Source organism: Limanda limanda, chromosome 7 (genome assembly GCF_963576545.1).
Source record: "Limanda limanda chromosome 7, fLimLim1.1, whole genome shotgun sequence".
NCBI lineage: Eukaryota > Metazoa > Chordata > Actinopteri > Pleuronectiformes > Pleuronectidae > Limanda > Limanda limanda.
In genome coordinates, this window is record NC_083642.1 from 1,859,439 (window position 1) to 1,886,504 (window position 27,066).

Consider the following 27,066-nt stretch of genomic DNA (forward strand, 5'->3'; position numbering starts at 1 on the left):
TGTCATTATCATCAGGTTATGTACCACAGTCTTTTAAAATAGCTGTAATCAAACCCCTACTCAAAAAACCCACCCTAGACCCAGAGGTTTTAGCAAATTACAGGCCAATATCTAATCTCCCCTTCCTATCTAAAATCTTAGAAAAAGTTGTAGCCAATCAGCTGTGTGAGTTTCTCCAGGAAAATAATATATATGAAGACTTTCAGTCTGGGTTTAGAACCAATCACAGCACAGAGACAGCCCTGGCAAAAGTCACTAATGACCTTCTAATAGCTTCAGATCAGGGACTTGTGTCTGTCCTCGTTCTGTTAGATCTCAGTGCAGCATTCGACACAATTGACCATCAAATTTTATTAGAGAGACTAAAACAGTTAATTAACATTAAAGGAACGGCCTTAAACTGGTTTAAATCTTATTTTGCTGATCGCTCCCAATTCGTTCAAATCAATGATGAGTCATCGGTGCGCACCAAAGTTAACCATGGTGTCCCACAGGGGTCTGTGCTCGGCCCAATTTTATTCTCATTATATATGCTTCCACTAGGAAACATTATCAGGACACACTCGGTAAATTTTCACTGTTATGCGGATGACACCCAGTTATATTTGTCAATAAAACCTGATCAAAGTAATCAATTAACTAAACTTCGAGCATGTCTCAAGGACATAAAAACCTGGATGACCCGCAATTTTCTCTTATTAAACTCAGATAAAACAGAGGTTATAATACTCGGCCCTAAACACCTTAGAGATACATTATCTAATGATATAGCTGCGCTAGATGACATTGCCCTTGCTTCCAATGACACAGTCAGGAACTTGGGAGTGATCTTCGATCCTGATTTGTCCTTTAATAGTCACTTAAAAGTAATTTCTAGGACCGCGTTTTTCCACTTGCGTAATATCTCAAAAATCAGACATGTCCTTTCGCAAAAAGATGCAGAAAAACTAGTCCACGCCTTTGTTACATCGAGACTGGACTATTGTAATTCATTATTATCAGGCTCCAGCAGCAAGTCGTTAAAGACTCTGCAGCTGGTCCAAAATGCCGCAGCACGTGTCCTGACGAGAACTAAGAAAAGAGAGCACATTTCTCCAGTATTAGCATCGCTACACTGGCTTCCTGTTAAATCTAGAATAGAATTTAAAATTCTCCTCCTCACCTTCAAGGCCCTTAATGATATGGCACCTCTTTACCTTAAAGAGATGTTAGTTCCATATCAACCTACTAGAGCACTCCGATCCCAGAACTCAGGTTTACTTGTTGTCCCTAAAGTCTCTAAAAGTAGAGTAGGAGCCAGAGCTTTTAGCCATCAAGCCCCACTGCTGTGGAATAATCTCTCACTTTCAGTTAGGGAGGCAGACACGCTCTGTTCGTTTAAAAGTAGACTCAAAACCTTCCTTTTTTATAAAGCTTATAGTTAGAGCTAATTTGTGCGATGTTCCAAATTTGATTAAATGGCAAAAACCCCTGATGATGCTAAGACGCACAGGGAATTTATGACACAAGACACACGGAGCTTCTCTTTCCTGCTTCTCCTTCCTTTTCTCCATATTTATCACATCAAGATAATTCTTATCTGATCAGTACATGTTACTAACTTGACCCCTTTTCCCGGAGTTTCTGTGCCTTAGCGCCCGCGGATGCAGGGCCACAGCTGTGGCCGCACCATGGATTATGATTGTGGATCGCGTGTCGGAGGTCGCAATGGTGGATCCAGTTCGGTGGATTCTGTATCGTGCCAGCTGATCGTCGTTGTAATGGAGGATCCTTTGTCGCGTTGGCATCGGATGATGAGGGACCACGACCGAGGCGGCAGCTGATAATGGATTCTAACTGGCGGCGGTGGACAATGACTGTGGATTATAGTGGATCCCATCCTGATGCTGGATCGTGGTCTTGCTGCTGGCCAGAGACTGTGATTGCAGCGGGACTGCCTGACACATAGTATTGAAAAATGTTTAGCCTAATGGATGCTGCTAAAAATCCTGATGATGTTTTCTTACACCTGACATCTATTGCACTTCTGTCCGTCCTGAGAGAGGGATCCCTCACATGTGGCTCTCTGAGGTTTCTACATATTTTTACCTGTGAAAAGGGTTTTTAGTAGTTTTTCCTTACTCTTGTTGAGGGTTAAGGACAGAGGATGTCACACAATGTTAAAGCCCTGTGAGACGAATTGTTATTTGTGAATGTGGGCTATACAAATAAAACTTGATTGATTGATTGATTGACTCGGGCTTGAGGAATCAGCTGGATACAAAAATCTGAACCTTGCACTAACCTCACAATCTGTAAACTCTACATTGAAACACACATTTTATACAGATCACAGATAATATCACACATTTTTAAATATATAGATAAATTAGGCTCTTGACAGAATTATTTACAAATTGTATTCTTTTCATATTGTGTAAAAATACCCCGAAAAACCACAAAAGGACTTGGAAATGCCATTTAGTTTAATTGGGTTTGTGTAGTCTCCTCGCTCTGTGGTGTGTGTGTGTGTGTATGCGTGTGTGTGTGTGTGTGTGTGCATGTGTGTGTCCTCTCCTCATTTAATTTGACCATTTGACTCAGCAGGAATCTCGTTTCCTTCGCGCCCCCCCTCCCTCCCGCTCGTTAAGCCACTCGCTGTGTTGTTATTGTGTTTTGTGTGTTTTTGCCACAAAACCAACAACACCGAGCTCATTTTGCATAAGTCTTTTAATCAAAGAAAAGAAAATCCTGTCACAGAACCAATAACACATCACACCGCGGGGGGGGGGGGACAGAACAAACTCTTGTCTGCTGTTGATTATCAGACCTGTTGTGTGGCTGCGTTGTTTCATTTACTTTATTACACACTGGCCTCACGTGTTGTGAGTCCTGATCACAATCTAGAATCTAAAGTGAACTCATAATAGACTCGTCCGGACTCACTGTTGATGTCCATTAACCAGAACGTTTTGTTTCTCAAACATTTTCAATAATTACAGATACAAAATGCTCAATAGAAAAATTGGAAATTCAGTGTTATCATGACAGGAGAGGAAACGAGATCATATCAGGAAACATCACGATAGAAGGCGAAGCTAGAGGGTTTGGAAACAGTCGATAAATCGATTTCACAGGTTTCTTCTACGATGAAAACACACACCACATGTCAGAGAAATATATGACCATCGTAAAACACGTGTTTTTGTCAAACAAGAGGTGGAACAGAAACGACTTTTCAACCACTTGTTTAGATTTATTTTTTTTCACATTTAAATAAAGTATCAGAAACCTAAGGGGAGGAAGTCCAATGAGGCACTGACTCACTCTCGCTACAACAAGTGCCAATTAGAGAAATGCCACCGCTGCGTGGATGCTGACCCGTCCACCCATCATCAGCTGTCGTCTCGCCCCCCCCCACACACACACACACACACACCGAGCCACTGAGCAGCTCTGGGTAAACCAAACCCACGGAGGAAATGGCCTAAACAGATCCTGCAGCGCCTGCTGAACGCATCTCCGTCTCCACGTCTGGAAAACGACACTTTGTCAGACTCTGTGATATATCGTGTGTTATCGCACTGTGTTGTGTAGCAGTTTGGCGTTGTCGTTCTCTGACTCGTCCTCGGCTGCTGAGCGAGAAACCGTCTGCAGAGTCTAGACGAGTCCGCGGCCAAGAACACGGTTACAGATCCGATTAAACAGTTGCTGCTGTTGAGATAACACGAAACTGAATTCTGTCCAATAAACGGTCCTCACATCAAAAAGATATTATCAGCACAAGTTCTTCCTCAGTTTGCACTTTTCCTGCCTGATATCACATCGACTCTGGAGCATCTTCTGGCCTGAGTGAACTGATTGTATCTGTGTTGGCCAATTACAGCAGAAAAATATATAAAGACACGATTAAAGAACAATTTCTAGTGGAGCATAAACTGAGAACTGGAGGAAAATAAGGTTTATCACAGAAATATGGATCCTCCTTTTCATTAAGACCCGTTTTCTTTATGTTATAAGAGACTCAGGAAGCAGCAGGGGATAGAAAACATAAACTCACCTTGTACATAAAGTACATATGAACATTTTCAGTGTTTAGAAATGAAGCAGCTTGTTGGAAAACCATTAAAATAATAGAAAAGGTGACTGTGTACATGGCTCTAATTCTTACATTTTAAATGGCTTATAGGGGAACAGTAAGTACAGTGGAGATCAACACGTGCAAATAGAGAAAATTAAAGCAAATCAAGAAATTCGAGATGTAATTTATCCCAATGCAACGCAATTCAGAAACGTGCTGCAGGTGGATGAGATGTTCTAGGGAGAGGAACCCAAATACAGGCACTGAAGCAAAGGCAGGGGATGTTGAGTTCAATGGAAAAACACTAAACACGCTTACAGTCATTGAAGGAAAGTAGAAAACAGACAATCCAATTAAACTAGAAAAGTCAGGCAAGAAAAACAGGAAGAAACAAACAGGACTGAAATTAACTGAATGTAAAAGACAACCTGAGACAAAGGGAAACACAGAGACTGTAGAGACAGTTCATAATTAAACACACGTGACACACGTGAGGAACAGGTGAAGACAATCACAAGGAAAACAGGAGGAAGACGAGGAAGAGGAAGGTAAAGCAATAGAGACAAAAAGAAAGTTTCAAAATAAAGCAGCAGAAATGGGAAAACAAGGTAAATCCATAACCTAGAAACCTCCATAGAAGTCCATGAACGTTGCTGTGATTTCAATTTGCTTTGCTTGTCTTTTGTCTATTTACATGGAAATAAATAAAAAGTGTTTCCATCCACCCATTTTTTTATTTGCACATAAAGACACAGAGTGGAGACACTGGGGAATTTTAATATTCACAGGATTCTTTTTCTGTGTTGAATTGGGGGAACATTTTGTGAATTAGTAAAATCGAAGCAAGTATCAAAGAGTAAATCTGGAAAACAGGTTTAGAGAATAAATCTGAGACGTTAACATCCACAGACGCTTCAATGGAGAAATGACAAATAGCAGCAGATGAAACATCAGATCTTTGACTCACAGGAAACGAATCTCAATCCAATATGAAATAAACATAAATGCAACATTTTCACCTTATTTTATCCTCTGTTCTCATTCTATTGAAATTAGACTGGTGCTCTTCACTTAATGCACCTTGTTGGGCCTTGTGCTTCTGCAGAGGTTTAATAAAAAATAGCTATAATATAATAATTAGTGGCACCAACTGTTATTCTTCCTTATACCTGAATCAAACTTAACAGTAGTGGTTGGAAATGCAGTTTAATTTGCAAATCTTCTTTAATTTTGGAGAAGATTTGTGCGAATGGCTGATTCTAATTCTAATTACAAAAAACCCACATACACAATATACACATCTGAAAATTTTCTGTCCCAGAACATCAACACACGACACAAATTAAATACACAAAAGCTTCCCTCACGTACAACAGCAACAGGGATGAGATAATATTGATTGAGATCAAAAATTGTTTTACCACACACTAGATCCAGTAAAATGGCAGATGTGTTACATTTAGTGCAAAACTGGGTATTAGCTGCAGTTTGTTCGGCCAAAGCTTCATTCGTTGAGATCAAATGTGTAAATATGAGATTTATCAGCCACGTTTCAGCCGTGAGAATCTTTTTTTTGTTCTTCTTTTCTCTGACAAATGATAATTAAGACAAAGTGATGAGTTTTTCTAAAAGTCATTAGTCCGTCAATACTCCAGCGTTACTCCTCCCGCACAATTAATCCCAACACACTACAAAGTGACGAGCTCGGCATCGATCACAACGTTTGACAAATGGCCACAAACACACAAAACCAAAAAACAAATCCTGGGACGTGACCAGAACACATGATTTACTGTCTTTCTTGGGATATCAAACATTTTCCTCTCATTTGTTTTTTTCCTAATAATCAGGTTTTTGTTCTTTTCCACCTGTGTTCAGTCGCATTTAATGATGATGTTGCCTGAAGCAAAATAAAACTACTACTGGAGTTAAACCTGCAGGAAAATCACATTATTTTGATCACAAAGTTCTATAGAATCAGGTAGAAAACATTAATCCAGACCTGAACTGGCACCGATTGGTGCGTATATCCTTGGCTTGTTTTAGATTTCAAAACTTATTTTGTAGTTATTTTCCATGGCTTCAGATCTGTGGATCTTATAACAAACACTTATCATAAATAGAGCAAATGATTCAAGGGGACCCATTAAAGGAATCAAAGAAAACAGATGTAAGAGCAGTGCTGAACTTTTTCTCCTCATATCAAATATGTTCAGAAATATTCCATGTACCACACGTTCAAGATGGATTCTCCCTGTACTACAGTACGATAAATGACAGGATAAATATCAAGAGAGTTGCATGTTTAGGAGTTTAGGATTTTCTCAATCATCACCACCAACAAGGCTACATATATATATATACTTTTTTTTAATCTATACCTATCATCACATCTTTTTCTGTATGGACAGAAGGAAACACACACACACACACACACACACACACACACACACACACACACACACACACACACACACATTAAGTTTTGAAGGGTGTTTGTCTGAAGGATGAGTGTTTGTGTGAGATTTCACTTGGAAGAAAAGGGTGAGTTTGCTCTGAATGTGAAACGGAGGAGAGTTAAAGGTTTGTAACGTGTGCTCACAATTTCTTCTACTTTGAGCTATTTGTGCCTTTAACAGGGAATTCAGCCGTCGAATAATGTGAATTGACAAAAAAACAGAAATCAGCAACAACACTGCAGCCGTTTGGAACAAAAAACAACAACACAATAATCCCGAACTTTCTTCTTCTTCTTCTTCTTATTCATTCTGCAAAACTGTTTTGTCACGGCTGCTTGAGAAAAGCTTCAAATCGTCAAGACGAGAATGTTTTAGTTTATCGGCCTCGGTGCGACAGGGATCCGCCTAATCGCCGAAGAAACTGGAAGTACAGCGGGAACTCTGGAAATCACCTCACAAAACGACGCCTGACGGAGCGGCTTTACATCTAAAAGTCCCAAAATGCTACACTTCGATATTGTTTTATGCTAATGCGGCACTGGAGAATTCACCGTGCGGCTTGAAGTCTGTCCTTCAACCCCGGACGTGTCCTCAGCCCGACTCCCTGCTGCTGCCAGCGAGCGATTCCCAGCTGGGTTCTTCCATCAAAGAGTCTCTGCAGCTGAAAGTCTCTGAGATCTGCTCGGGCCCCGGACAGCTCGATATTAAATGTCCAGCCAGGCTCCTCTGAGGGACCACGCGGGTCACGACGAGTCAGAGACCCCCTAAAACCCTGAAAAGACGAAGTGCTTCACACAACTAGCCAGTTGGTCCGAGATCAGTTCTGGGGAGAGATTGCTCCGGGACTGGACTCGAGGGACGGAGGACAGAGAAGGAGAGAGAGAGAGAGAGAGAGAGAGAGAGAGAGAGAGGGAGAGAGACAGAGGGGTTGTGTTTCTCCTTAATCAGACAGACAGGACGTGGGTCAGCAGGAGGGAGGAAACCCCCCCTCTGGGCGGCCGGGTCACAGGTGGCTCTGCTCAGGGGCTGGCGGGGGGGCGGGGCGAGGGGCAGGAGCCCTGGCTGTCGAAGCTGGCCGTCCTGGCCTTCCACTGCAGGACACACAGACACAAGGAGAGGATTCATGGAGCAACACGCTGCTTATTTATACAGGACTGTCACTCCCGGGTCACAACACAGAGCGAGTGTCTGACTGAGGAGAGAGACTGAGCTGCAGGAACATGAGGAGAGAGAGGATCTACTGTTCTCCACTCACGTAAGGAATAAAAAATAATAATGAGATGAAGATTTATTAAGATAATGAAGGGAAATCAATCAAGGAAATCTTTATTTATGCTCATTTATAATGTTAAATAGTGGAGAGGTGATAAAGGTAAAAACAGGATAACGATAAAAAGAAGAGATAAGGGTGAAATTGTTTAAAAGCAAGAGAGGTTGTTTTTCTTATGTGGTACATAAAAGACTAAATAATTAAAGTTTAAATAAAATCGATACCCTTAATCGGTAGCTAGCATGCTAACGCTACATCGCTATTGCTGATTTATGCTCGATATAATTTCATTCTGCATCCCTCCCCTCTCGTTGTGGTTCTTCAACTCTTACTTGAGGACGATTTTGTTCATTTATTTGTACTTTTACTGATTTTAAACGTTTGAGTTCTTCCTCCACCTCCGGCTCTTAGTAGTTTAAAGTAATTAATTACTTTGATTTGAGGACATTTGGACTAAAGACTGGTTTTCAGGCTGATTCTGTGGTTTTTAAAAGCAGCATTTTCTCAGCAGAAAGCGTAAACCAGTCTACCTTGAAAAATGTGTCTATTGTGCACTGAGGTTTTCCTGGGATATCTCTCAGAGCCGGAGTTCAGTCGCTGCACCATCATTAACAAACATGAGCTGTGCTGCTGCTGCGTAAGGAACAACAATAATAATAAGAAGAAGATTTATTAAGAAAATGAAGGGAAATCAAACAGGGAAATCTTTATTTTTGCTCATTTATAATGTTAAATAGTAGAGAGATGATAAAGGTAAAAACAGGATAATGATGAAAAGAAGAGATAAAGCTGAAATAGTTTAAAAGCAAGAGAGGTTGTTTTTCTTATGTGGTACATAAAAGACTAAATAATTAAAGTTCCAATAAAATCGATAACCTTAATCGGTAGCTAGCATGCTAACGCTACATCGCTATTGCTTATTTATGCTCGATATAATTTCATTCTGCATCCCTCCCCTCTCGTTGTGGTTCTTCAACTCTTACTTGAGGACGATTTTGTTCATTTATTTGTACTTTTACTGATTTTAAACGTTTGAGTTCTTCCTCCACCTCTGGCTGTTAGTAGTTTAACGTAATTAATTACTTTGATTTGAGTACATTTGGAGTAAAGACTGGTTTTCAGGCTGATTCTGTGGTTTTTAAAAGCAGCATTTTCTCAGCAGAAAGCGTAAACCAGTCTTCCTTGAAAAATGTGTCTATTGTGCACTGAGGATTTCCTGGGATATCTCTCAGAGCAGGAGTTCAGTCGCTGCACCATAATTAACAAACATGAGCTGTGCTGCTGCTGCGTAAGGAACAACAATAATAAGAAGATGAAGATTTATTAAGATAATGAAGGGAAATCAAACAAGGAAATCTTTATTTATGCTCATTTATAATGTTAAATAGTAGAGAGGTGATAAAGGTAGAAACAGGATAACGATAAAAAGAAGAGATAAGGTTGAAATTGTTTAAAAGCAACAGAAGTTGTTTTTCTTATGTGATACATAAAAGACTAAATAATTAAAGTTCCAATAAAATCGATAACCTTAATTGGTAGCTAGCATGCTAACGCTACATCGCTATTGCTGATTTATGCTTGATATAATTTCATTCTGCATCCCTCCCCTGTGTGTCGTTCTTAAACTTTTACTTGAGAACAATTTTGTTCATTTATTTGTACTTTTACTGATTTTAAATGTTTGAGTTCTTCCTCCACCTCCGGCTGTTAGTAGTTTAACGTAATTAATAACTTTGATTTGAGTACATTTGGAGTAAAGACTGGTTTTCAGGCTGGTTCTGTGGTTTTAAAGAGAAGCATTTTCTCAGCAGAAAGCGTAAACCAGTCTACCTTGAAAAATGTGTCTATTGTGCACTGAGGTTTTCCTGGGATATCTCTCAGAGCAGGAGTTCAGTCGCTGCAACGTCATTAACAAACATGAGCTGTGCTGCTGCTGCTGCTCGGCCCCGGAGCAACGCATTACCGGAGACTTACCACGTAAAGCCTCTGAATCCTCATTCTACACGATGAACACGCACAAAACAATCCTTTAAAACAACGACTCTCCTCCAACCTACCTCCTTCTCGGATTTCTTAGACTCCAGCAGGGGGTGCCAGTGTGCAATGGGCTTGCGTGGGTAGGCCAGCATCTCGTTCCAGTGGTCCCTGCTGAGTCCCTCGGCGCTGCACCCGACCCGCATCACGCCAATGATCTCATTATGACCTACCCTGTGGGGACGCACACAAATACACACACGTATGAATACGTCTGATTCAACCTGACACGACATCTACATACGTCAGAGTATTGTTTGTAATTGAACGGAGGACGTCTGGTAATCGAAGGAGACACACATCTGCATCTGGACGTCGTCTCGATCGGGGGGGGGGGGGGATCTGTCCCCGATGTGACACTGGAATTGACTCATCTCACGAAGGCCATCAACACAGATCTCCTCTCTGTTCACCACGTCTGAAGGATAAATGGGAGCGGACTTTGTTCTCCTTGACAATAATCCTTAGATTATTAGCAGGACCTGGTTCAATCCCAGTATAAAGAGAAGAGGACGGAGAAAACACAAGGATGCAATGTTTCTAATCCTGGGTGTGTCTGCTCCTTTTATAGAGCACAGTTAAAGTCCTGACCTTTTGAGGCTGACCTTTAACTTGCACGTTCTCTTCCTGTCAGCTCTCTCCACCTCTCTCTCTCTCTCTCTCTCTCCGCTTAGAGCTTCTCATGTTGTAAACACAAAAGGAAGCAATTGAGCTTTTCTCTGAAGAAACACAACATTACACACGAGAGAGGATCTGAATCTTGTTTTAGGACTCAGCGCTTCAATAATTAATGTTGCTGTTCCACAAAAGAAAGTTCAACTACCACGTTAAATATCATTAAATAGTAAACACCTCCCATCTCCCTCTCAGACTCTGTGAATTTGCAAATACTTTTCAGTTCAAAGGTTTAAGTACTTGACACAAGACGTCTCGTACTTCACTTTAAGTTTCTATATATATATTTTATTGGACTATGATCGGCAAGTATTAAAGTAATACTTTAAATTCAAGGTGAGCACAGAGGAACGTCCTACAGAGTGAAACATGTACATTGTTCTCACAAATTTTAAAAATATTCTTTATTTGCTTTTCTCGTGGTTTGTTCAGTATTTTCTGATTTGTGCGACATGAAATTTGCTACACTCTGTTGGTAACACTTGAATGAATTAAGTTATTTCAAATTAAAGCTAGGTATTGTGTTAATATAACTTGCTAACTTTATGTTGCATACTTTTAAATTGGTCCAATAATCTCTTTCACAGTGCACTTTCTATTTTTGCTGTGGCTTAAAACAAAGTTATTCCACTAAATGTCAACAAATGCCATCACAGCTGCCCAGAGTCCACAGAGACGTTTTCAACGACTTGTTTGGTTCAATCAGATTCACAAATACCACATATATTAAGTTTAGAATGATTTATTACAAGCTAAACAGATGCAAGGTTTCTCATTTTAGAGCCTGGAACCAGAGTTTAATTGGCCTTTTTCTCACTATTCTAAAAATGAATTAAGATGGATGCTGCGTCTCCTCTTCCTCCTGTTGTACAAAAGTTACGCTAAAATATCGAAGATGCAGATGTGGTTATCTTATTGGACGTTTTTTGGAGCCAGAGCATCAAAAAGTAAAATAATATCAAATACCAGTGAGATAATAACAACCTTAATTGATAGAAACCAGTTTTGTACTTTAAGTTTTTAGTTTGGAGCATTTCCCATCCTCTAGCATGGAGGAGGCGTCATGTTGTTGCACTACTGCACAAACTGAACATTCATCTATAAAGATATATATTTAGATGTATATATTTTATTTTCTATTTTAAATTTTTGATATTCTATCTCATTGTTATTCTATTTTATTCTTTTTTATTCTATTTTATACTGTTTCTATTTTTATTTTATTTTTTTGGGGTTGAAATTACTGAGCATTGCTTGAAGGGAGTGTGTGACCCAAGTATTTCATTGAAAGTAAAACTTCATGTTATCTCTGTTCATTTGACAATAAAAAATCTTGAATCTTGAATCTTGAATCTTTACATGGAGTCAGAGTCTGAATCCATCATTAACAAACCAGCTGCTGGTTTCTATGGATCGACTCATGGACCAGTGGACTGATGGTGTCGGCTGTGGTTCGTCAGGAACCAGGTACGTACAGATCGTAGTCCATGACGGAGATGTGCAGGCTGACGTGGTCCATGCTGTCGGGGGGGATGTCGAAGATGATGGCCTCGTTGTAGGTGGGATTCAGAGTGTTCTTCTTGATGCTCGTCTTCTTCTTTTTCAAACGTCTCCCGTCGCATATGAGCGACACCTTCACGTAGGGATCTGATGGACGAGAACAGGAGTAAAAATACCTTCGTGTTTGGGAATAAAACTCTCAAAGTTAATCGTCTTATTCAGGAATCTGCAGGAGACGTAATATGCATGAAGATCCGGCCTCTGGGACTCAAAGCTTTTCCTGGGATATCTCTCAGAGCAGGAGTTCAGTCGCTGCACCGTAATTAACAAACATGAGCTGTGCTGCTGCTGCGTAAGGAACAACAATAATAAGAAGATGAAGATTTATTAAGATAATGAAGGTAAATCAAACAAGGAAATCTTTATTTTTGCTCATTTATAATGTTAAATAGTAGAGAGGTGATAAAGGTAGAAACAGGATAATGATGAAAAGAAGAGATAAGGTTGAAATTGTTTAAAAGCAACAGAGGTTATTTTTCTTATGTGGTACATAGAAGACTAAATAATTAAAGTTAAAATAAAATCGATACCGTTAATCGGTAGCTAGCATGCTAACGCTACATCGTTATTGCTGATCTATGCTCGATAAAATTTCATTCTACATCCCTCCCCTCTCGTTGTGGTACTTCAACTCTTAAATAGCTCGACTTTGAAAGCTTTCCTGATGAATGCTGATTTCAATCTTCATCCGACGGCGGCAGATCTCCTGTAGGATCCATCACGCCGCGTTTCAGTCCGACGTAAGCCGCCAAAGAATCCGTGACAACCAACGCGAGCGCCTGCTTCGCGACACAATGAGCTCGGAGGCACAATTTGGTTTCTACGGGTTTACGAGGCACAGACTGGAATAATGGCAGACAGCTAAACCCCCTAAAAACTCGAGGGGATTAGAAACTGTGACTCACTTCAGGATCATGAAATGTCGTTAAACACGGCAGGAGAGAAAACGTCACACTCGCGTCTGAACTCTGGGATTTAATGCTACAATAAATGTCACAACAGTACAAGTGATATCTGTGTTTTAGGGAAACGTGGAAACGGAGAAGTGGAAACAGAAAGTCTTTTAAAACAAACAGCGCCGGCAACAATGTGCTGACTACGTCTGATTACTGCAAGTGTTGAATATTAATAGTGGCTGAAATAAACAGAACGCTGCGGTGGAAGAGGCTCTCCGCTGTTTGTTCATTGTGTCTGACACACTTACAATGTGTGTGTGTGTTGTGTTGAATAGTCATTATGCTTCATCTGCAGCTGGAGGTGAATCACACAAACACACAACACGAGGACCTACCTGAGTATCCGGTGATGTCCATGGCCTTGAGGTTCCTGCACTTGATGACGGTCAGTGTGAGTCTGCCGGCGGTCGGCAGGTAGCAGAGTGAGAACATGACCTCTCCAAGGTCCACACTTTCCTGCAAGGACACACACACACACACACACACACACACACATAAGAGGGGAGATTGTCACATTTATATTCAGCACACTTCCGTTCCACAGTCATGTTCAATAAGACGAGAGTTTCTTCCTCAAGGTCTTTCCGGGATGAAGAAGATATTTTGTCTGTTGTCAGGTCTGAACAAGAGAAACTAATTTAATATCAATAAACAGGTGTTTGGGTCAAATTCTCACATAAGATCAAAGGAAACCAGCGGATTTGAGCACAGATTAGAAACCTGATGCAAATGAATGTGACTTTACCATTTGGATATTTGGCTTCGATTAGAACTTTTTGCATCGTCCTTTTTCTCGTATCTATAGAAGTTTATATGTTTTCTGATGGATATTTAATTTAACTGACTTATAAGTTCAGCACTGTCAAGATGTTTTGCTTTCGGTTTTAAAGCTTCACTTATTCATATGCTGGTTGTTTATTTAATATTTACACAAAGTATAATATAAAGCTAACTGGTTTTATATGATAAAACACAGGAGGGTGAACTTATTGTGTGGATAATAAAACCACACCTGCAGCTCCATAATGAATGCACAGACATGAAATCAATCTTCTCATCTAACTTGTGGGGAGAAAGCAAATCAGTGAACGTCCCAAACTGTTTGTCTTATTCTAAATGAAACTCTGAGTCGTACTTAACAACCTTAAGTCCTGCGTCTCCTTCTCAGGTGAGTGAGTTCAGATGTTGTCTGATGCAGCTTTCCAGTGTGAGGACCAGATAAATTAAAAGCTGCAGAAGGTCGTATTAATAACAGTAGATAAGTGTTCAGCTGAGGGCAGAGAGGTAAAGTTTACACTCTCGCCTTCTGGACTCGAACCTAAACACCGGTTGTGCCTTTTGCTCCAGGCTCCTCCCACAGTCCAAAGACAAGGAGCTGAGCTTCATCCAAACAACCATGTTTTCATTAGAAAAATGGCGTTTTAGCTCCGTTTCTGTTTTAATCCACATCCATACTAACACGTCTGAAAATCATGTGACTTCTACATACACTGGACATGCGTGTGCTGGTGCTACTCTGGATTTACTCGGTAATAGCTTTAAATTTAATTGTGGGACAGCAGATACAACATAGACAACAATAAATCGATTATCCACTTTTGGCCAAGGCTGGTGCCGATTGTTTTCTTCTGGAAGGAAGTCGTGTGATGACACCTCGTGTATCTCTAGCACATAAAACCTATAGACGCAGCCTGAACTGCCCGCGGGTGTGGATGGCGTTCCTCTGTCTCCGTGACCCCGGTTCAGACCCGGCGGCTACTTTTCTTTTTCTCTGTGTGAACGCAAATGCCACATGTGAAGGATGATGATTGCATCTGTCAGATATTAATACAAGGTCTGAGCAAGGCCAGGGTGTCGGCCCTGTAATGGACCGGAGAACTGCCCAGGGTTAGCCCCGCCTCTCGCCCAGTGTCAGCTGGGATTGGCTCCTGCTCCCCCCCCCCAGTGACCCTCAGAGGGATAAGCAGTGTAGATATTAGATGGATGTTCGAGTGAGGAAAAGACTCTGAACATCTTGGGTTTCTCCAGATATCAGTTTCCAGCCGAAGAGATTAGGATTCAGTCTGAAATCAAAACCAATCAACTCGGTGTATTTGCCCAAACGGATGATTATCATAATTAAAACGCATAATTTCTAAAATGTCGTCTCCACATGATTATAATCAGGAGGAGATTTACAGCTCGGTACTCAAACATAAGCAATTACCCACAAAATTAAACAAGTCTCAGTAAAATGTTTAGAGGTTTTTATCATCAAGTGTCATCGTGAATCAGAACGATTCTACGTTTTGAATTACGACCACGACGATAACATCCCTGTTCACTGGTGTAAACCCAGTCCGGTGGAATCAGACTCCTGTTATCTGTCCCGTGTGAGTTCTACAGCATTAAGGTCGTGCACACACACACACACACACACACACACACACACACACACACACACACACACACACACACTGGGAATGAGCTCGGTGAGAGAGCTCCACTGATTGTCGAATCCCGACACGTCTTCTGTGTGAGTGCTCGCTTCTTAACGCCTCCTCCTCCTCCTCCTCCTCCTCCTCCGCGTGCAGCGCTGAGATCCGGCGTTCCCTGCTGTGGGAGTGAGGGATTGGGTGTGAAGGTGTGAAGGTGCAGGCGCGATGTGAGAGCGCAGCAGAAACCTCCAGTGTTGTAAAAACACAGAGTGACACTTTGATTGTGGTCGTAGAAACACAGGCTGGCGTGTTGCCGGTTCAACGCCGGAGCTGCGTTTGCTCAGCGGACGGCGTCGGTCGGTCCGGACTCATCGATGGAATTTAACAACCAACACATGGATTACTGCAAAAAAAACTGTTTAAAGACTCTCATGGTTCCCAGAGGATCAATTCCTCCAATTTATCCTCTAGCACCACCATGAGATTTGGACTTTTAATGAAATATCTCAATAATTCTTCTCTGTGATGACATTTTTATCAGTTAAACTCATCATATTACGTCATTGTCAATTTTGGTTTATGACCTATGATCGTGTAAAAGTGTGATTTTATTATAAGAATATTATAACAAGAATAAAGTCCCGAAGAAGTAGTTTAGGTCTCAAATCCCGCCTCCTCCATGTTAGCAGACGGGACATGAACCAACTAAAAAGTTAAAATGTAGATCAAATTAGTTTTTCTCATCAAGATTTCAATGAGTTCATTTCAGGTAGCTCTTATCACACTGATGTATGTTTCTCTAAAGTTGAATTAGTCATTTGAGGTGAAACGTCATGATTAACAGCTGAGACTGACTCCTGATTAGTCGACCTCATGTTTGCTGCTCTGGCTCCGCCCCCTGATGACTGCTGCACAGACTCCAAATGCACAAGATCTATAACCAGGATATTTTTGCTTTATTTCTGGATAGTGGGAGGAATTGGAGAAGCTTCATCTGTCTTTATATACAATCTATTCCAATTATCAATGTGAGATCATCAGCCAAACATTAACAGTTTACTTTAAAAATCTGTCTTTAGTCTGATATTATTTCCTTATTAGTCGTTTTCTGGATTTACTTGGAAGTTGCAAAGAAAGATTCTCTCCTGGTGTTCGATCATTTCCACAGATGATAAATAATCTTCTAACCTTCACAAACTAAATGTTAAGATTGAAACAACGCGTGAGAAAAAGACCGAAGTCGATATCTACAGATTCTTTATCTTACTGATGTTTGTAGTCGGAAGTTATCGATGATCCTTGAATCTTCTGCTTCCCCCCCCCCCCGCTGATTGATACCCACTCATTAGGCCTTACAGTGTTTTTAAAGTCTTCATCTCACCCAGAACTTTCATTACACACAGCTACATGATTTATTTTATTTTTTTTTGGGGGGGGGGGGGTTTCTACTAAAATCCCAGCATCTGTGTTTTCTTTATGTTGCCAATCTTGACTTTAATGTGATAGAGGGATTCTGTCATAAAATCATTTGGTGGTTCAATAAAGTTTGCGTGCCAAGCTGAGCCCCCAGCCCCCCCCCCACTGCTTTTCTGTCTCCTAAGCAATAACGTTGAGATTATCGAACCATCCTTGAAGAAGCTCAAGTTCAAGAACAGCAGGGGGGGAGGGAGGAGAGGAGGATGCTGTAAGGGCGGTGAGGAGGTGATAAAGTGATGAAGGCCCTGAGAGAACAAACACGCTGCAGAACAACAACCGCCCGCCCCCCCGACAACAACAACAAGTCACAGGAAAACAATCACAGGATTAAACCGAGAGACAGAAATATCCTCTCACGTTCCAGGAGTGCTGCGAGTCCCTTTATGTATTTTAAGAAGTGCCAATTATGTTTATGTCCAATAAAAAAGAAAAACTGAGCTACTGGATCTGAGCCGTATTGCTTTTTTTGCTGATGGGTGCATTTCTGGGGATTTGCTTCACATTACAGAGGCAGGATTTTTTTAAATTCCCTCAACACATCGTTCATCCTCACATCAGATCTTCAGCATTAAAGATATTGACCAGACACGAAGGACATTTAATAAACTTGTTTGTTGTTGATTGGAACCTAGCCTCTGAATTCCCTACAGGAGATATGTATTCATCTTGCGCCTGTAAAGTAGAAAAATATCAACTTCTAGGACTTTAGGGGCTTTTAAATACTCTGTAATAAATTTAACCATCTCTTTGAGGGTGTTAATACTTATACACTTAAATACTAATCTCACAATGTTGTAGATATTGTACAAGTACTTTTCAAATGTCAGATATTTCAGCTTTAAGACTACTTTATACTCAAGGAAATACAGAAACCGATGTAGCATCATGTCCGTACTCTTTGTTTATTTGGTCTGTATTCGTACTCGACTTCTGAAAAATTGCGAATAAGCAAGAAACACAACATTAGCCAATAGTTCAAGCGAGACCAAAGTCAATCTTTGCAACCTTATACATATTCACAGCTTAAATGAGCCTTAAATCACATCAAAAGTTATAATCTGACGTTGATGTAAACGCGGGTGTAAAGTGAATATTTGAAGGATTATTATATTTGAAGTATTTAGTTTGTTGTTGTCAGTACATCCCCCCCGACGAGCGAGCGAGTGTGGGGTTGAGCGTCGACCTTGTCAGAGCAGCTGAGTCACATGGTGTTAACACCGAGCCGAGCCGGCGACGCCACGGGAGCTGGAACCGCTTCACCTGAGCAGAATGTTGTCGTTCCTAATTTATCAAGGACACCTGTGCTGCTCTCTTCCTGCCGTGATCTGCCGGAGCGTCTGCTGCTGCTAGAGGACGATCGGGTTCAGGAGGAGGCGTCGGCTTCCTGAGCGTCTGCTGCTGCTAGAGGACGATCGGGTTCACGAGGAGGCGTCGACCTCCTGAGCGACTTCTGAACAGAGTGAAGCGTGTGTTAGTGTTAGTGCCACACCTGTCAGCTCCACTCTCCTCAGATCAGATCCCTATTTGAACGAAGGGGTAGGAAACACTCGTGGGACTGATTCTGATCTGAGGGAAACCCCCCCGACTCAAGTCTCCTGATACAATCACCCCACCCGCTCCTTTCACGCATATCAAATGCACCCTTTTAATCAGCGTGGTGGATCCAAGCCTTCAGCGCTCGACTCATTCTTTTGCTTCACGCCTGTGTAACGGTGTAGATATGTTGATAGTTAAAATACTGTCCAACTCGTAACTGCAGTCATAGTTTTTTTTATGTATTTCTTTTATTTTGCCGTGTTTATCTTATTTTGAAGGCCCACAACGGGAACTTCTGGGGATTAGGTGTGGCGCAACCTTTTTTTTTATCTCAGATGCAGATTCCCCAGCACTGAGTAAGTTGTGTCGCTCTGTCTGTCAGTGTTTTAGTTTAAATTGGTTAATTTAGTGTTTAAAACGTGTTTAATAAAATGCAGGTTTTGTAACTTTTCTTTTATAGATGACTGTGTCCTTTTTTTTGTTGCAGGTATGTTGTTCGTAGTAGTAAATTGTAAATCTATACGATCACGTGTTAGCCAGATGCAGATTCCCCAGCACTGAATGACTGTGTTCTTTTTGTTGTTGCAGACACAGAAAATAAAGTTAAATTGTTTCACCAAGCCTGGCTCACGTGAAATGAATGAATAGAGCAGCAGTGAAAAACCAACAGGATTTCCAAACCACCAAACCTGCACCTGAAACTACGGGTGGTGCAACAGTGTACAGGTGCCCCCCCCCCCTCCAAAAGTCCCATCCATCTGACGCCTCCGACTCTTGTTTCCTTCTACGTGGGAGTAGATACACCCCCCTCTCCCTGCCGAGCCGATCTGAGCCGAGCCACCGAGCATGAAGACGTCTGCTGTACATATTGTTCCCTGCATTTACATAATTATTCCACATGATTCGGCAGACTGGCTCTTTGTCCCACACACACACATACACACACACACACACACACACACACACACACACACACACACACACACACACACACACACACACACACACACACACACACACTTGCTCACTTTATGTTACCGAGAGCCTGTTGCCTTGACGCTAATAAAGATTCAATTTGCCGGTCACACACATCAGAGTGATGGAGCACCACAACCCGACTGAGGCCGACTCTCCTCGGCTCCATGTCCACAATACCAACAACTCAGTTTGTGCTTCCTCTTTTCAATCAACTTAGAATAAATTAATAAATGAAGAGTGAGAATTTATGAAGATATTTACAGTTTGTATTAGAGCCCGACCAATACGGACCTTTGTGGGACGCTGCAAATATTAGGGAGTAATGGCAATGATCCCTAAGATTTAATTGTATAGAACTAAGAAATCAATTAAGAAAATAAACAAATATTTGAATGCAACATATTGAATATTAGTCTGTATGTTGCTCGTATATCTCGAGAACCGTTCATCAGACCAGCTTCACACTTGTCATGTGTTTCGATCCAGGGAAGTGAGGGGTTGAATTTGTACACATGATATATTAAATTTTCCTAAACGTTGAATGAACAGGTGACCAGCGCTGGGTAGACTGGGCGGCTGGGACTCAATTACTGCAGGTCAGGTTTACAGTTTCAGAAAGAAAACCAGAACCAGCATCACCACAGGCCAAACAAACAGCCCAGTCCAAACAAGCAGGTTTACTGCCACTGCAACATCAATCCTTTTCTGTTAATTCTTTAAATAATAAAGGTTTTCGTATCGGCAAGCACCAGTTTGTCTGTGAAAGGCTCAGTTTTTATCAGCCAGCTAATGAATCAGTGAATCTAGGATATATAGATCAGTAAGTGCACTGGAGCTTACCAGTCAATACGAGACCTACGGGTCACTGAAGATATCGGGCTCTATGTGCAAACTTTTAGTTGATACTGAATGTAGAAGACAAAGAGACGATGGTTTCTTACACTGGTGGCGTACTGGATCTCCCTCCATATGTTCGTCTCCCTGGAGAGGTCTGACGTCTCGAACAAGTTGTCCAGCTCCACCTCCCCGATCATGTCGTGCCGGGAGAACCGATCAAAGTCAAAGACGCTCATGTGCAGCTTCCTGATGGCCAGCTCCTCGTACGGCACGGGGAACTGGAAGGTTTCGCTGAACGTGGGGTTGAGGGTTTTCCGGTGGACGCGGGTCTGGAACTTCTTGCGGTCCGGGAGGAGGTAGACCTTCACGTAAGGGTCGGACGTGCCGCACAGGTCCTTGGCCGGCAGGTCCAGAGCCTTCAGGATGTTCACCAGCAGCGCCTCGTTTTCATAGTCGTACTTGAGGGAGAAGTTAATCCTGCCACAGTTTTTGCTGCTGCCGTTCTTGGACGTTTCCTCCGATTCCTGGGTCTTCTCCTGGTAGAGCTCCGGCTGGATGCGGCCGATGCTGGTGGGCTTCTCCTCTTTGTCCATCATGAAGTCACATCCCAGGTCGAAACTTCCCACCTGCATCTGCCTGGGCAGGTGTCGTTTGAATGAGTTGTGGCTGCAGGGACAGAAGAAGCAAAGAGAAGGAGAGTGACGGGGGGGAAGGTGGTTAGTGTGGAGGAGCTGTAGTGAAGGTGAAGAGGAAACTCTGCTTGGCTTTGAATCTGAGGGTCGACTGACAAAGAACGACTGATCATCTCCTGTATCCTCACATCTTCGGGTAAAAAATGCAATTTGTCAACAAAGACAACAGCCGACGGTAGCCGACTTATTTCCTGAGTGGGAGGAAATAACTTTTGCCCTGTGGCCTGTTTTAATATTGTTTTTAAAAATGCATGAAAACATTTACCCTTGAAAGCTTCTCTGTTCTAACGTCAGTCTTATAATATACTGGGTATATAAATCTTAGGATTTGTTTGATTTGCAGCAGAGGCGTTTCCTTGCTGTTCCCTGATGTTATCTGGGGCTTTGCTTGACGAAAGGGAAAATACAATAACTTATAGTAGTAAGGCTGTGTCAGGGAAATAAAGGTTGAAAAACTTTCCAGTGAGAATCAAATGAGGAGACAGTGGTGACTGAGTATTTTGTTGTTTCAGGACCTTGAATAGGATTTTGCTGCTTTAGACAGAGGAGGATAACGGTTATACACGGGAATAAACGTATTATTAACACGTTAAAAACATGAGCTGCTGTTTGACCTTCATCGAACACAGGATATTCTCCGAATGTTCGAATGGGCCAACGTGAGAATACAGCAGGAGATTATCTGGAGGATTTAACCGTGTGTGAGTGGTTTGCACAAAAAATGAAATAAGCAAAAAGAAACAAACTGATATCCTCAAAGAATAAATATCTCAGGAGACAAGATGTCAACGAGACTCAGGATCTTCTGGTGATGAAGCCTGAGGCCTCTGTTGATGTGCTGGTGTTTATGTAAACGCGTCTGACTGCAGAATCTCCTTCTTCACATGTGAAACCCTGAAGAAAGTGTGCAGAAGTTCTGCTCGTAATGCAAAAGCAAACGTTTTTTTTCTCTATATCCACTAAATTTAATTAATACTCATAAAGAAGCCATCAGCTTGTAATTAGCTTCACAATAATGACCTGCGAAGAGAAGCCTCTGAGGCAGAGAGCAGCACAATCTACAGTATTTATTTTAATTAACTCTAGAAAGTAAATTGCCTGGATGGAAAATATCTCCCCTCATTAATGATGTATTAAATGTATTTGTTGGGTTTTACTAAATCCGTGTGCATACAGGCATGTGTGTATGTGACCCGACGCCTGTTTCCACATGGATGAGCACACAACGCAGACACACACACAGTGCACGTGACTGACCGAGTGGAGGAGGTCGGCTCGGTGGCTTGTCTCTGCATGCGTTGCGTGCGGCGCAGGAAGTGCTCCCTCATGGAGAGCTGCACATCAGTGGGGATGTCAGGAGATGTGTGGCTTATCTTCACCGCAGCCTCCAGGAAGCCCATGGAGCCCACGGGGTCCTTCACCTTCTCGGTCGCCATGGTGACTGGCGGCTGCTGGGAGCTGGGCGAGGGGGGAGGCGGCGGGAAGGGGCAGCGGGGTGGGCCGCGGGCCGGGGCGAGCGACGGACTGGGGAAGTGGGCCTTCGTCCGCCAAGGCAGCCAGCACAGCTTCCAGGAGACGAGCGAGAGGAGGCCCAGCAGAGCCAGGCCGCAGAGCACAAACACACCGGGCAGGAGGCCGAAGGGAGCTGCTGGGGGCGGGCGGGGGGGCCCAGGAGCACAGGATCACACAATATGGACAAACAGATGGTGATGACAAGGGCGAGAGGGGGGAGAGAGAAGGAGAGAGAGAGAGAGACATTCGATTAGAGAGGGAGTTCTGCAAATGCTTTTTATATATGAGACTGAGGACAGTGAGCCAAGTGAACAGAGAGATGAGCTTCATAAATAATACAGCAACCTCCATTAGTCTGCAGTTCAGCCAAGGGATAAGAAAAGCATAGTAGCATAATAATGTAAACATAATTCAACCGTGTGCAGCCATACACGCACACAGACACACACACACACACAGACACACACACACACACAGAGACACACACACACACACACACACAGTCGTCTCTATCGCAGTAAAATAAATAATCATTTGACCAACAGTTAAAAAAGGAAAGAAACAAGCAAATGATATCATCGGTTTGAATAAGAAACAAGGCTCATGGGAATAAATCCAAGATGTCAAAACACACACACACACACACACACACACACACACACACACACACAGACAGACACACACACACACACACAGTCGTCTCTATCGCAGTAAAAGAAATAATCATTTGACCAACAGTTAAAAAAGGAAAGAAACAAGCAAAGATATCAAAATATCAAAACGCTTGGTCTGGTATTTTCAACATGAGGCAGATAAACAAAAAAGGGCTCGGCTCAGTCAAACTCATTTCTTTTTCCTGTATGTTGAATATTCTTCCTCGGGGAGGAGTGGGGGGGGGGAAAGCCGCATACAAAGACCTGGAGACACAGAGGAAGAATGCTGACGAGCACTCTGAGAGGATTCATGGGTAAAAAAAAGAACAAACACAGAATAAAAAAACACACAGCTCTGAATCTCCGGCCTTTTGGGATCGAGTCGCTCCACTCTTGATTTTAAAGTAAATATATTTTCACCAGCTAATACTCAGAGTGTTTTTCTCCACACACACCGGGATTGAATTACATTTTTTTGCTGGAGCGTTGTTTTCCTCAGATTTATCTACAGTAACTGGTGGCCTCTCGGAGGAGGAGGAGCTTAACTCCGGGCCGAACTCTCCACAGATAACAGGTGGTCGCCTCGGGGAACCTTGAATTAGCACTTTTCTTTTTGTCATTAAAGTTTTTTATTTATTCATGTATATAAAAACATACAATCAAACTCAAAAAACAACATTTATAACAGCATCAACAGACAGTATACCCATCATACAACCATATATACAAAGGCCTCCTGCAAATCGATATTTTCTTCTTTTTTTTTTCTTGAAACAACCAGAATGTACATCCGGCACCATGTCTACAAATTTTTCCATTTGCCCTTTCTACAAAAAAATACGGTCCCAGGCCCTCCTCAAATCTTCCTCTTCATTGTTCATTCTAGCCAACATGCGTTCATAAGATGCAACCTCTGACATAATTTCCATCCATTTTTTAACATCTGGGGCAACTGTACTTTTCCATACTCTAAGAATCGTTTGAGCAGCTGTGACCATCCCGACTTTCAAAACTACCCGATCATATTTAGATATATTTGGAATTTCTGTTTGATCCCCTAACAAACACAGTCTTGGTGATACAGGTACCACCACCCCCAGCCATTTACTCACATGTTCCAGTACTTTCTCCCAAAATGGGTACACTAGCTTACATCCCCAGATCACATGCAAAACTGTCACTATATCCTTCTGACATTTCCAACATAAATGATTTCCTATTAAGCCCATTCTGTGCAGTTTTGAGGGGGTGAAATAAAATCTATGAATTATCTTATACTGAATAAACTTCCCCTTGGCCTCTCTCATGTGTTTGAATTAGCACTTTTGTAATTTTTACCTGCCTCAACCTTTTCTCTCTCTGCAGTAAAACACGAGCATCAACTGTCTCTGAGGAGAAGAGTTGTTTATTCAACGTCGGGTTTTCAGATGATTTATTGTTTATCTGGGAAATCAGATAAGTTGTTTTGTGTTCGACAGCCGAGGGAGAAATGTTCAGTCTTTGAGTTTAGTAGAAGAAATATTAAATTCAAAATATTGGGTTGGTTTTTATCAGTACTTGGTGTAGAGAGATAATTGTACTTTACTGCAGTTTTTTCAATTACTTTCTACTTTATAATCTACTGTACATTTTAGTCCATTACATATATAATATGGTCATATAATTTTAATAGTTCAGCCAATGTGACCTTGTTGTATTCTACTAGAACATTGGGCTGATAATACGAATCCACCTTCACTTAAGTAGTATTTTTATTGCTATGACTGAAATGATATAGTACTATAATAGTAATAAGAGTATTTTGATCTGTCGCAGTGATTCATATATTTAAAAATATATATAAAGTCGTCTCAAGTCTTCTGTGTAAAACCGAGGTCAAATTTTGCACGTCAGCAATAATATCTGTCCCTCCGGATGATTTTGATTATTTTAATTGATTTAATTTCACCATATAGGACACAGACGTTCACGGATGATGATCTCTGTCATGACACCAACAAAAATCACTTCCTCTTTGGCCTTTTGTCTGCAAATTAAAAAGCACAGTGTTGTTCGTTTTGTCCAAATGGCAATAAAGCAAATTTGATATAAACACACAACTTTAAAATCTTCACTGCAGACAAACCAGGTGGGATGAACACAAAGTTTTCCAACTCTTTATAAAAAGCTCTGTACACAACGTTCAGCACAGAAACAATAAAATGTGACAATAGATTGTAGAAGACGACTCACTGATGCCAAGGAATAAATCTGAAGTAGCTCCGGAGCATCAACACAGAACTGCACTGGTAAATATAAAGTAGCATAAAGGGAAAATATGCAAGTAAAGTCAATTTTAACACTCAGATGTGTCTTAAAAACTCACTTATATAAATGCTGGTGTGACGACTGCTTTTAGGTCTAAACTCTCCTCAAATGACCGAAAGGCCTCAAACATTTTCCACCTCATGTTGCACAAATTAATGAGATTTCACGTTTCAAAATTCAGACTAAATGCGAGTGTCCACTAAGGCAAATTTATAGCTTAGCCGAGCGCTGGACAGGATTTCAAGTCTGGGGGATTTATGCCTGAGGAGGATTTCTCAGCCGGCCGCGGCCCTGCAGCTTCTCTGTGTCATCTTGAATTTCACACGGCTCTCCACAAAGCTCCATCTCCACCGGACTGTCTGAACTCGACCCCGGCTCCGTGCACCGAGAATACACCAGCACACGCCCGTGGTGACAATCTGTCGCTTCGCAGTGTGTTGACAGGTAGGAAATGTGTATTTGAGTTTGTAACTTTCTTGGCTCGTGTCCCTCAGCGGCAGCAGCCGTCAAACCGAGGGGGGGGTCGCAGGCTCTGACAGAACCGACTCCCCACGGACATGAACAGATTCTGTCAGTCCTCGGCTTCTTCTCGTTGAACTTAATTATGTTTGATGGATACTCAAATTATGTTCTAGCTTCGGGGACCTCAGTTTCCAGAGTGCTTTAGGGGGATTTGAAGCAAGAAGGGATCATATTGTCACGGATTTAGTAAATTACTAAAAGTTAGGGCCTCAAACTTTATACTTAGCCTAGAATAGATAGTTTTTTGTCAAATAAGCACCTTTAAATAATATCAAATTAGCTATAAGGAGTTCCTGATTGCAGCGTGACGATCAAATATCACTGGATTCATTTGATACGGAACAAAACTCAAAGAAAACTTGATGTTTTTTTCAGGTTCTTACCTCTGGTGTGTCTACAAGTGAAAAAAATACAAAATATGTCTCCTTTAAAACCTTTCAAACAAGTTCTGGCGTCGTGACGATGTCCTTTATTTCAAATATGATTTTTAAGTGGAATTATGGGCTTTAATTTGACATGAATATTGCGATTATTAACTCTAAGAGACACTGATTGGACTGAATTATGCCTCAAACAAAAGATTAAAAGCCAAAGAGGTAAAAACTTCGAAAACTAACTTCCCTTTTTCGCAGCAGCTGCCTCCACGTGCACGTCACAGGTTAGAAACCCCGGCGCTTTAATGACAGTAAGAAATGTCTGTGAGCATCTTGTTCACAGCACCAGAGCAGAATCACGCCCCAGCTTCATTAACTCTCACTTTATCAACTCTTGCACTCGACGTGACAGCTGCTGTGACTCATAAAGGTATAAAAAGACGAGGTTTTCTTTCCCTTCAGCGTTTGATGCTTTTCTATTTGAATCCAAGCGGCTGCGAGCGACCCGTGCACCTGCCACCCGTCTTGTTTAGTGTGATAAGGTTAATGAGAGAACTGCAGCTCCACAATACGCCATTTCTACCTCGGCGACTGCAGCTGAAACGCTGCTAATTCCCCGTGTGTCTGGTCTGTGCCTGGCGGCGTGGAGGAGACGTATGGAGCGAGCTAATGATGCAGCGATAGCGAGACGTTGACGGAGGGCCTGGGCGTGAACGTTAAAGAAATAGAGAGTGATATAAAAGCCATT

General features: G+C 41.8%; 1 protein-coding gene across 1 annotated transcript in view; it reads right to left on the minus strand.

Annotated features, from left to right (window-relative positions):
• Positions 1-7,538: 7,538 nt before the first annotated feature.
• syt6a (synaptotagmin VIa) overlaps positions 7,539-27,066 on the minus strand; it is a 67,802-nt gene continuing 48,274 nt past the window's right edge. Inside the window, exons 2-7 of the mRNA XM_061075148.1 lie at positions 22,208-22,598; positions 20,363-20,924; positions 13,350-13,470; positions 11,974-12,145; positions 9,847-9,997; positions 7,539-7,610 (exon numbers count right to left, since the gene is read on the minus strand). Coding sequence (XP_060931131.1) covers positions 7,539-7,610; positions 9,847-9,997; positions 11,974-12,145; positions 13,350-13,470; positions 20,363-20,924; positions 22,208-22,598 — 1,469 coding nt within the window. The remainder of the gene's footprint in view (positions 7,611-9,846; positions 9,998-11,973; positions 12,146-13,349; positions 13,471-20,362; positions 20,925-22,207; positions 22,599-27,066) is intronic.